Raw genomic sequence first — 10660 nt, 5'->3', positions numbered from 1 at the left:
CTGCTAACAAGGAACAGATCTCGGGTCTATACCGTCTGTGGAATCTTGTCTTGACAGCAAGACAGATCCAAGGCATGACCACCCGCTGAGGCTCTCAGCTGCGGCCTATCCATGGCCACAGCCCTCACTTCAGGCCTGATCTGCTAGTTGACAGGATGGGAGACTTGGGGGCTGGAGGGCTGCAATGAAGACCAACGAGGGATGTTGCACATGAGGAGGAGAGAGACTTCAGAGGGTTCCTGAGGGGCCGGAGGCTACTGGCTCAACTAACAATCATTAGCCACACCTTAGGAAACAGACACTGAGCACCAAGGCCTGTCAGGCTGTAGAGGCTCTATAGTACTATTCGGAAGGCCGAGAAGGTAGTACAGTTGGTAGAACGCTTGCCTGGCATTCATACATAAAGCCCTAGCTTGGATCTCCAGAAGCCCATAAAACCGGACATGATGATGTACACCTCTATAATCCCAGCACTTGGGAGGTGGAGGCAGGAGGATCAGAAGTGCAAGCTACATAGAAAGTTCAAAGCCGGCCTAGGCTACTTGAGACCCTGTCTCAAGACAAAAGGAAAAACTTCCTAGACTGGGTATCTCCCGAGTCCCTGCACTGAATCCAGAGCCTTGTACATGCTAGGCAAACACAGTAACCAGCAGTCTAAAACCCCATTCCTAGTCTTTCATATTAGAGAGAATCAGGCCTGCCTGGATGAGGTTAACTGCCCAGAGCTGCAGGGTCACATGGGGGAGCAAGCTTAGTCAGCAGTCTCGTGGAGGCCAAGCCTGCGGCACAGTGGGTTCCTTGGTAAGTGAACCAAGCCAGAAGATAAGAGAGTGAAGAAAGCTTGTAGCAGATGAGAGCCCTGGGGAGCTTTCCATAAACAGTGTCTCACAGAACAAAAGCAGAACACAGGGAATTTATTGGAAGACTCCCCACACTTAATTCCAGAAGGACTTGTCATCAGGCGAAGAGGTGCACCCTTGTATACGTACAGTTTGAGATCATGCTTCATAACCCCACTTTCTAAAAGAAAATTTTGAGACACTGTTTTACTATGTTGCCTTAGCTGGCCTGGAACTGCATAGTGTTGGGATTAAAGCTGGGCTCTCCCTGCTCAGCTAACTGCATGTCCTTTAAAAGATTTCTTTTTAAAATTATGTGCATGAGTGTGTCTATGTCTATGTGCACATGAGTGCAGATGCCCATAGAAGCCAGAAGTATCACATCCCCTGGAGCTGGAGTTGCGAGCAGTTGTTAGCCACCTGCTGTGAATATTTGGAACTGAGCTCTGCAATAGCAATAATTTCTGTTAAGGGCTGAGTCATCTTTTCACTCACCACTGCATGTTTTAAAACACAAGATGGGTTGGGGAGGAAGACGTTTGTAAATTTTGTAAATTCAAGGCCAGCTTGTACTACATGGAGAGTTTCAGAAAGCCAGGACTATATAGTGAAACCTTGTCTCAAAATGAAAAAAAAAAAATAAAGTAGTGGTGGTACACACCTGTAATCCCAGCACTCATGAGGTTGGAGGCAGGAGAATCAAGAATTTAAGGCCAGCCCAGGCTACCTAGAAAAACCTCCGTACTAAAATAAATAATCCCAGCACTTGGGAGACAGAGGCAGGCAGATCTCTGTGAGTTCCAGGACAGGCACCAAAACTACAGAGAGAAACCCTGTCTTTAAATAAATAAATAAATAAATAAATAAATAATACATAGGGGTTAGAGAGATAGCTCATTGGTTAAAACAGTACATATAACATAAAACAGTTTGATTCCTAACATCCACATCCATCAGCCCACAACCACCTGTAACTCCAGCTACAGGGATCCCCTGGCCTCCCCAGGCACTGTACTCACATGCACGTAATTTAAAATAATAAAATGTTAAAGGAGGGTGGGAATGCCTCTATCAGAGAATTACAGCAAGATCGTAACGAGCCAAGTTCACTCCAGCCAGCTGTGGTGGTGCACCTTCAATTGCAGGACTAGGTAGGTTGAAGCAGGCAGCTCTCTGAGTTCAGGTCTAGCCTGGTCTACAGAGCAGTACCAGGACAGCCAGGGCTACACAGAAAAATCCTGTCTTGAAAAAAGTCCACACTTGCTACAAACACAACAATTGGCATTGAGTTCCTACCTCTGTGACAGTCTCAGACCCTGCCCACTCTCAAGGGCCCTACAGCTTGAAAGCTGTGTGGGATTTAAGTACCACCCACTGACTTTGTCTGATACACGATCTGAAATGGACTCTTAACGGCTGTCCACCTCTGGGAGAGAAGGTGAGAAGGTCCTTGGCCTTACAGTTTAGGATGGCACAAATCAATGTTCAAAGGGCTGCCAGTCTGGAAAGTCAAGTCTACAGGCCCTTCTGAGTACTGAACCTAGGCAAGAAGGTGGGGTGGTGCCGTAGGCTCCTGGGTGGAGGGGCCTTTATCCCATCTTCTCCAATCCCAGGAGGTGTACCTGAGACAGTAAAAGGAGTGAAGAAATCTAAAGAGCCACCCTCTCTTTGGCTATCAGACTGTTCAAGCAACAGTTCCCAATTAATGAGAATTTTCCAAGGAGTCTCATGTTGGAATAAGGAAAAGACTTGTCTTGAAACAAGGAGTGACTGTAGTTGAAACAATGACAGTCAAATGACGGAGCACACCTTGCCTAGGACTGATTATTTATTCCACTTCAATCTAAACCCCTTACAAGAACACCACAAAGACTGCGGAGAGTTACTGGACCTCTTCCTTTATTCCCCTTCCTCATATGGCCACATTAAATAAATCTGTCTTTGCTTTCTGCTTTCCACTGTTTGTTTTTTGAGATGGGTTTCTTGGTGTTGTAGGGTAAAAGGGTCAGGCAAAGAAACCCACCCTGACCCTGAAACCAGAGCCAGTGAAAGAAACACACCCTACCCCTAAAACTAGAGCCAAAAGGCTAAAAAGGGCCAGTGAAAGAAACACACTTTGGCCCTGAAACCAGAGCTGACCAACTAAACCAACCAATCCCTGAGCAGAAAACCAACCAATGCCTGAGCACAAAATCTAGCCAGTCTGAGCTCAAGGGGATTAAAATCCCACCAATTTCCACCTGAAAATCTTCTCCCTGGAAAACTCCACCCCTAAGAAGCCCTGTAAACGCCCCGCACCTGTTCAGTTTGCGGCTGCTTTTCCCACCCTGACAGAGGCGGTCACTCTCCTGGATTCTGCCCTCCCAATGCATCTCTTGAATGCGGTTTGGGTGACGGCCTTCCTTCACTGGAGTGGAGCAAAGCAAGGCTGGACCACTGTCCCTGGGGAAACCTTCTCCTAGCAGAGCAGAGGTTACACTCTGAGGACTTGAGCAGAACTGTAAGTTCATTGGGGAAACCCTCCCCTGCCAGGGCAGAGCTGTTCCATTGGGGAACCCTTTCCCTGGAGCAGGGCCATAAGCTACTATGCTTAGGGTGACTTGTATTCCTTGGCTCCTGACTGCCAGGATCCCTTTCCATCCCAGCTGCAATGCTTATAGGTGTAGCCCTGGCTGTCCTGGAACCCACTCTGTAGACCAGGCTGACCTCAAACTCAAGAGATTCGTCTGCCTCTGCCTCCCGAGTGCTGGGATTACAGGTGTGTACCAGGTGTAGTCGGGACTGATAAGACCCAGGCTTTGCCCCTAATAACTACAGCACCAGTTCTCTAAAACCAGTAACTTCTCTAGCTCCTAACAGGCCACAAAACATGCCCGAACTGCATTTAACAAACCCAAGCTTGAGGCTAGATAAGGATAATATACAGTAGTGATAAGATCCAAAATTGTGCGCCTTCTCAACATGGCTGTAAAGTTACCCCCTCGCAACTCCTGCATTGACCCTTAAATAACTCTAGCTTGGCCCTTAAATAAATGTGGGCTGGAGAGATGGTCCAGTGATGAAGAAGACTTGACTGTTCTTTGAGAAGCTAGCCAGGTTCCATTTCCACCACCTACATGGCGGTTCACAACCGGCTGCAACCCCTGTTCCAGAGGACCCGACGCCCTCTTCTGGCTTCCCCAAGCATTGCATGCAACTGGTGCACAGACATAAATGCAGGTAAAACATTTTTTTTTTTAATGACAGACGCGCTTGAATCGTTGTCCCTGATTCTCTACGCTCCAAAGCAAGCCACGCTTCCGCCTCAGACCCATGAGACGATCTAAACCAGGGCCTCAGCCCAGGGGTCGCGCAGGCAACCGAGATGGCCGCCACAGATCGCAGAAGAGAAACGCTTCTGGGTCGCTTAAGATGGCGGCGACGACGGTATGGGCGGGGCTGCGCGATGAAGGGGGCGTGGCGGGCGGGGCCGCGCGGAGCACGCCGGGCCTCCGGGCCGCGCTTGGGCTGCCGGGAAGGGGCGGAGCGTGGCCGCGCCGGCGCGTCGAGCCAGAAGCAGCCGCCGGGATGGTGAGCGGGCGCGGGGGGGAGGGGCGCGGGGCCGGGGGCGGCGGGGGCGCCGGGGCCAGGCCGGGGGCCGCGGGCTGGCGTTGACGCGGGCCCGCCATCCTCAGGACGTGTTTCTCATGATCCGGCGCCACAAGACCACCATCTTCACGGACGCCAAGGAGTCGAGTACCGTGTTCGAATTAAAGCGCATAGTCGAAGGCATCCTCAAGCGGCCGCCGGACGAGCAGCGGCTGTACAAGGTGCGACGAGCGGGCGTGGCGGTTGCGCGCGTGGGGGCCAGGCAGGACGCCCCACAAGGGGGTCTCAGATGGTGATGAGGGGCTGGCGGCATCGGGTCCCAGGCCAGCCGCCCCGCCCTGCCAGGCGGCCTTGCTCAACGGTTAGGGAAACCGAGGCCTCGGTGATCTTAAGCAGCCGAAGGTCGTCGCAAAGCCAGGGTTTGAACCACAGTGAACCTAATCTAATCTAAGGCCTGCGGGGAGTCCGCTGGAATCCCACTGCTGGAGGGTGGGGTGGAACTCGATGAATGCGGTGTTGTCTAGAAGAGAGGTTATCCCAATGCTTCACCCAGCCAGTGTTGATCCTTGCCATTCTCCTGGTAGTCTAGAACCACCTCTCATTCAAGCATACATTTGTACCTGGGAAGCCAGCTCCAGCTTTCAGTAAGCCAGGCTATGGAGTTGGATCCTCGTGCCTCAAACCCGATTCAGGTTTCCCAGAAGCATGATGTCAATCTAAGTGCATTGAGCTAATTCTGGCTGTAAAAGGGAGCTGACCTTTTGCTCCAGATTAAAGCCTGGCTTCCTGTTTCTGAAGGGCTTTCTCTGTGATACCCACTGGGCTTTTCCTTGAAAGACCCTTTTGCTATTCTAGGAACCACACATACAGCTTTCTAGGCCTCTCTTAAGTTATTGAAACTTTTGACTGCCCTGTGAGTTGGATATTCCAGTAATTCCCATTTTAAGGTGAAGGTTGATTTAAAAAAAAACAAAAACAAACAAAAAACTGACTAAGAGTCAGGGATACAACTCTGTTGAGTTACAGTAACACAGCCTGCATCAAAGTCCTAGGTTAACGATCATCAGCCTGGAAAAACTGGGCAATAATTCTGCTTGGGTAGAGGTAGAGGCAGGAGGATTAGAAGTTCAGAGCATCTACTGTATGAGATTGACTCTCAAAAAAAAAAAAAATCCAACTACCTTTATTTACTTAGAGAGCTTGGAAAAGCCAGAACCCAGAGCCTTTGTGGGTTTTATTTTTATGTGGTACATACCAACACAGTCCAGGTGCTTGTGAAGGCCAGAAACATCAGATTCGCTTGAACTGGGGTTGTGAGCCAATCTATATTATATGGGTGCTGGAAAATGAACTTAGGATTCTCTGCCAGAGCTTTTAACTGCTGTGAGCCATCCAGCCAGATTTGGAAATTCTGGGCTCTGGAATGTGTGCTTTACTTAGGGATGACTCTCCTCAACATAGCTGCTGACATGCTATGCTGACCAGAAGGCTTTCTTTGGGACTTGTCCCTTTTAGGACCTCTCCCCCAAACCTGCTTCTCTCTTCAGGATGACCAGCTCCTTGATGACGGAAAAACTCTGGGCGAGTGTGGCTTCACTAGCCAGACAGCACGGCCACAGGCCCCAGCCACCGTGGGCCTGGCCTTCCGAGCAGGTAAGATGGCTGACCTGGATGGCAGCTGGCAGTCTGGTAACATCCAAAGAAGAAGGACTTTGGGGAGCCTGTAGTCACCCAAAGCTTTGAGGGAATGTCTTTCCAGTCCACAAAGAGCATGAGGTATTTGTTTCCTTATTAAAAAGCAAAGCCTGGGGACTGAATAAATAGCTCAGCAATTAAGAGCACTGGCTGCTCTTCCAGAGGACTTGGGATCCACGCCTAGTACCCACACGGCGGCTCAGAATTGTAGTTCCAGTGAAGCCCTCTTCTGGTGTCTTTGAAGCACCAGGCATGCACACGGAGCAGACTTACAAACTGACAAAACACCCATCCACATAAAAAATTATTTAAAACATTGAAACACATGCACTTGGGAGGCAGAGGCAGGTGGATCTCAGTTCAAGGCCAGCCTGGTCTATAGAGAAGAGTTCCAGCCGGGCGTGGTGGCGCGCGCCTTTAATCCCAGCACTCGGGAGGCTGAGCCAGGCGGATCTTTGTGAGTTCGAGGCCAGCCTGGGCTACCAAGTGAGCTCCAGGAAAGGCGCAAAGCTACACAGAGAAACCCTGTCTCGAAAAAACCAAAAAAAAAAAAAAAGAGTTCCAGTACAAAACCCTGTATCAAAAAAACAAAAAAACCTGAAACACAAACAGGAGTTGTGGAAATTAAAGATGACTTTCGGTTCCTTTCCTAGTACCAGCCATATTTATAGGGTTTATTGAATAGTTGGCCCTGTGCTTTATATATTGTCCCACCTCATCTCTTTTTTTGGAGGTTGATGGGGCAGGGTTCAAGACATGTTTTCTCTGTGTAGCCTTGACTGTCCTGGAACTTGCTCTATAGACCAGGCTGGCCTTGAACCCAACAGAGCTCCACCTGTCTCTGTCTCCCTGGGACTAAAGGTGTGTGCCACCATGACCAGAATGATTGTGCCAGATCCCCCCCACACACACACACACAGGGTTTCTCTGTGTAGTTTTGTGCCTTTCCTGGAACTCACTCTGTAGACCAGGCTGGCCTCCAACTCACAGAGATCCACCTGCCTCTACCTCCCGAGTGCTGGGATTAAAAGCGTGCGCCGCTGCCGCCGCCACCACCACCACCACCACCACCACCGCCTGGCTGATTGTGCCAGATTTTAAGGACAAGTGAGCTGGGGTAGTTAGATCTCCTATCAGATTGGTGGTATACACCTTTAATCCCAGGCAGGGACCAGCTTGGTCTACAGAGGAGTTCCAGGACGGCCAGGGTCTGTAGAGACCCTGCCTAGGGGCAGGAAGAAATTTAATAATTTTATCCTTTGCCTCTTGGAATTTTAAACTAGGGTCATAGAGCTTGTTTTTACAGCTGTGGACCTAGGGACTGTGTATATGGGCAAGAAAATGTGGAGAAGTGGTTCAGTGATGAAGAACACTGGCTCTTGCAGAGGACCTGAGTTCAGTTCCCAGTATCCACAGCTCAACCATCTGTAACACCAGTTCCAGACAATCCAATGCCTTTGACCTTCATAGGTACAAGCCATACAAACATACATGAAAATCTTTTAAAATGACAGGAAGTACTTTATCTTGAAAGAAAGTATAACCAAAGGCTAAGGCAGGGAAAGTATGGTTCTAGTTACACTTCTTAGTTTGTTTTTTTGTTTGTTTTTTTTGTTTGTTTGTTTTGGTTTTTTTGGTTTTTCGAGACAGGGTTTCTCTGTGCAGCTTTGCACCTTTCCTGGGACTCACTTGGTAGCCCAGGCTACCCTCGAACTCACAGAGATCTGCCTGCCTCCGCCTCCCGAGTGCTGGGATTAAAGGCGTGCGCCGTGCGCCGCCGCCACCGCCTGGCTTTTTTTTTTTTTAACACTTCTTAGTTTTTATCAAGTAAATCTCCGCTCACGTGTAGCTGATTGCCACTCTTTCACCACCCAGCCTGGAGTGCCCATGTCCACAAGGCACCCCAGGCAGAGCCTACTGCAAGTGCCTCACATTACGGGAATCTGCCCCGAGATAACTGCCTGCTAGGTGACATTGAGGCACTTGTAGGATTAGTGACAATCCACAGGTCAGATGTCAAGTGAGGTTCCCTTTTGCATGGGTTCATGAGGATGAAAACACAACTTACCTGCTTCTTAAGCTAAGGCAAGGTTGTGTTCTCTCAAAAAGTCACCCTTTTTCTCCAAGCAGAACCTAGTACCCTAGAGGCTAACATTGTCCTAGAAGACATTGATAACCCTATTTCGTAGTTATATCAAAGCTAAGGGAAGTGGCTTTTTTTTGCCGGTGGGCGTTGGGGGGGGGGGGTCCTGATAAGGCATTGAATATGGAGGCAACTGGTCCAAAAGGCACTGTAATCTTTCTGGCATATGGAATGTGTTGTGACATGATGTTCAGGGTTACTGTATCCTTCACGCACTTCTAGAAGCAGCTGACAGCATTAGGTTTTGGACCGAATTGGGTGCCACTCTGTCCATGCTGAAGCTTCTCCCTAACACTAACTGCTATTAGGGATGTTTTTGTTAAATGGCATTTTTAACTAGACCTGTAACAGGAATGAAGGAAATAAATCAAGAACTGTGTCACTGAAGATTTGTAGCACTAGGTGATGGTCTCCCCAGCCCCAGACAGGGTTTCTGTGTAACCCTGGCTGTCGTCATATTCAACCTGCCTCTAACCTCTGTTGGGATTAAAGGTGTGTGCAACCACCTCAGCACCGCTGGCATTTGTGACCAGAATGGTTAATTGTGCATACTGCTCTTACAGAGCACCTGGGTCCAAGCACTCACATGTCAGCTTGTTGGCATCCTTGAATTCCTGGTAGCAGTCCTAGCTCTTCCCTACCTTCTTCCCTAGTCTGACAACCAATAGTATCTCCAGACATGTATGGACACCTCATCAGTTGAAAATTGAGAGCCAGGTCATAAGTGTGGCACAAGCTCAGGAGAAAAAAATATGTGGTGGGGGGGATTTGTTTTATACTGAGTCAATAGTGAGCAGTGAAAATAGGGCTGAGAGTATTGCCTGAGGCATGAAGCTGGGGGTCTGATCCCCAGCACTGCATTTAAAAAAAGAAAGAAAAGCCGGGCGGTGGTGGCGCATGCCTTTAATCCCAGCACTGGGTAGAGGCAGGCAGATCTCTGTGAGTTCAAGGCCAGCTTGGGCTACCAAGTGAGTTCCAAGAAAGGCGCAAAGCTACACCGAGACCCTGTCTCGAAAAACCAAAAAAAAGAAAGAAAGAAAGAAAAGCAGCACAATATGCTTGTAATCCCAGCACTTAGGGAGAGTTCAGCGTTGTCTTTGGCTACGTTAGCAGGTTTGAGGCTAGTCTGGGGCACATGAATAAAGCCAGTGGTAATATCTTATATTCCCAAGGCAGTGATCAGATTGAGTACTCTGAGATAACATTTGAATTCCATTGTGAATACCCAGCTAGCCTAAAATTGGCAGCTTTAAGACCCAAAAGTACAAAGGCTGCCTTGGGTCATAAAGAAGTTTGGCGTGGAAATCAAATACTAATTGGAAAGAGAAGGGTAATGACTTTAAGAGGTTTTTTTTTTGTTTTTTTTTTTTTTGTTTTTTTTTTTGAGACAGGGTTTCTGTGTGTGGTCTTGGTACTTGTCCTGGATCTTGCTCTGTAGACCAGGCTGGCCTCAAACTCAGAGATCCACCTGGCTCTGCTGGGATGAAAAGTGAGCGCCATCCCCCCGCCCTTTGTTGTTTTGTTTTTTTTTTAAGTGTTTTGTGCCTGCCTGTGTCAGATGAATTGGAAACCAATTCACTGCAAGAGCAACGTGCACTCTGTTTTTTTGTTAACAGCCCTGGGTGTCCTAGAGCTCCCTCTGTAGATCAGTCTGGCCTTGAACTCTTGAGATCTGCTTGCTGTGTGCTGGTATTAAAGGTGGGCACCACCATGCCTGATGCAACTCTTAACCACTGAGGCCTCTCTCCAGCTCAAAGTCTAGTGATGCATTGGAGATATATATATATATATATATATATATATAAAAATTGTAGTCAGAGTATGGAATATGATGGTGAACAGTTCGTCTTAAGGTCTTGGGATTTTCAGTTATTTGGCGTTTGGTGGCAAATTGAGATGCTAGTGGAGGGTATGGCAATTTGGAGACAGAAGGTGTAGGCTAGGCATCCTGGCATACGGGTTGATATCTATTGGGATCAGTGGTAAAATTAGGCCTCTGGGAACAAAAGATATAACACCATTGCCAAGTAACACAACCAAGGTTGGAAGGCCATGGCTTTGGTGGCATTTTGACCATCCTTCCAAGGGAAAGAAACATTGGGCATCTTCTCAAGCTCTGCTCCCTTCCACAGATGATGCCTTTGAAGCCCTGCGCATAGAGCCCTTCTCCAGCCCTCCAGAGCTTCCGGATGTGATGAAGCCACAGGATTCTGGAGGCAGTGCCAATGAACAAGCTGTGCAGTGAGGGCCCCAGGCCCACCCCCCTAGAGACCCATTCCCTCAAAATAAAGATGATTTGGCTGTCCACCTGGCTGCTTTCTCTGTTCCATCTTCCTCCATTATATGTTCTACCTGCTCACTTTTCATCACAAGCTTACAAGCTGTAGTCTCATGG

General features: G+C 48.6%; 1 protein-coding gene across 1 annotated transcript; it reads left to right on the top strand.

The window, feature by feature from the left end:
• The first annotated feature begins 4298 nt into the window (after nucleotides 1-4298).
• On the top strand, nucleotides 4299-10570 carry Elob (elongin B). The gene is made up of 4 exons (XM_076577516.1): nucleotides 4299-4409; nucleotides 4514-4648; nucleotides 5975-6080; nucleotides 10398-10570. The coding sequence occupies exons 1-4, from the start codon at nucleotides 4407-4409 to the stop codon at nucleotides 10508-10510; spliced, it is 357 nt and encodes a 118-aa protein (XP_076433631.1). The 5' UTR covers nucleotides 4299-4406; the 3' UTR covers nucleotides 10511-10570.
• Nucleotides 10571-10660: the final 90 nt, after the last annotated feature.

The sequence above is a fragment of the Peromyscus maniculatus genome, chromosome 8, assembly GCF_049852395.1.
Source record: "Peromyscus maniculatus bairdii isolate BWxNUB_F1_BW_parent chromosome 8, HU_Pman_BW_mat_3.1, whole genome shotgun sequence".
NCBI classification, from domain to species: Eukaryota; Metazoa; Chordata; class Mammalia; order Rodentia; family Cricetidae; genus Peromyscus; species Peromyscus maniculatus.
This window is presented reverse-complemented; position numbering and strand designations above follow the sequence as displayed.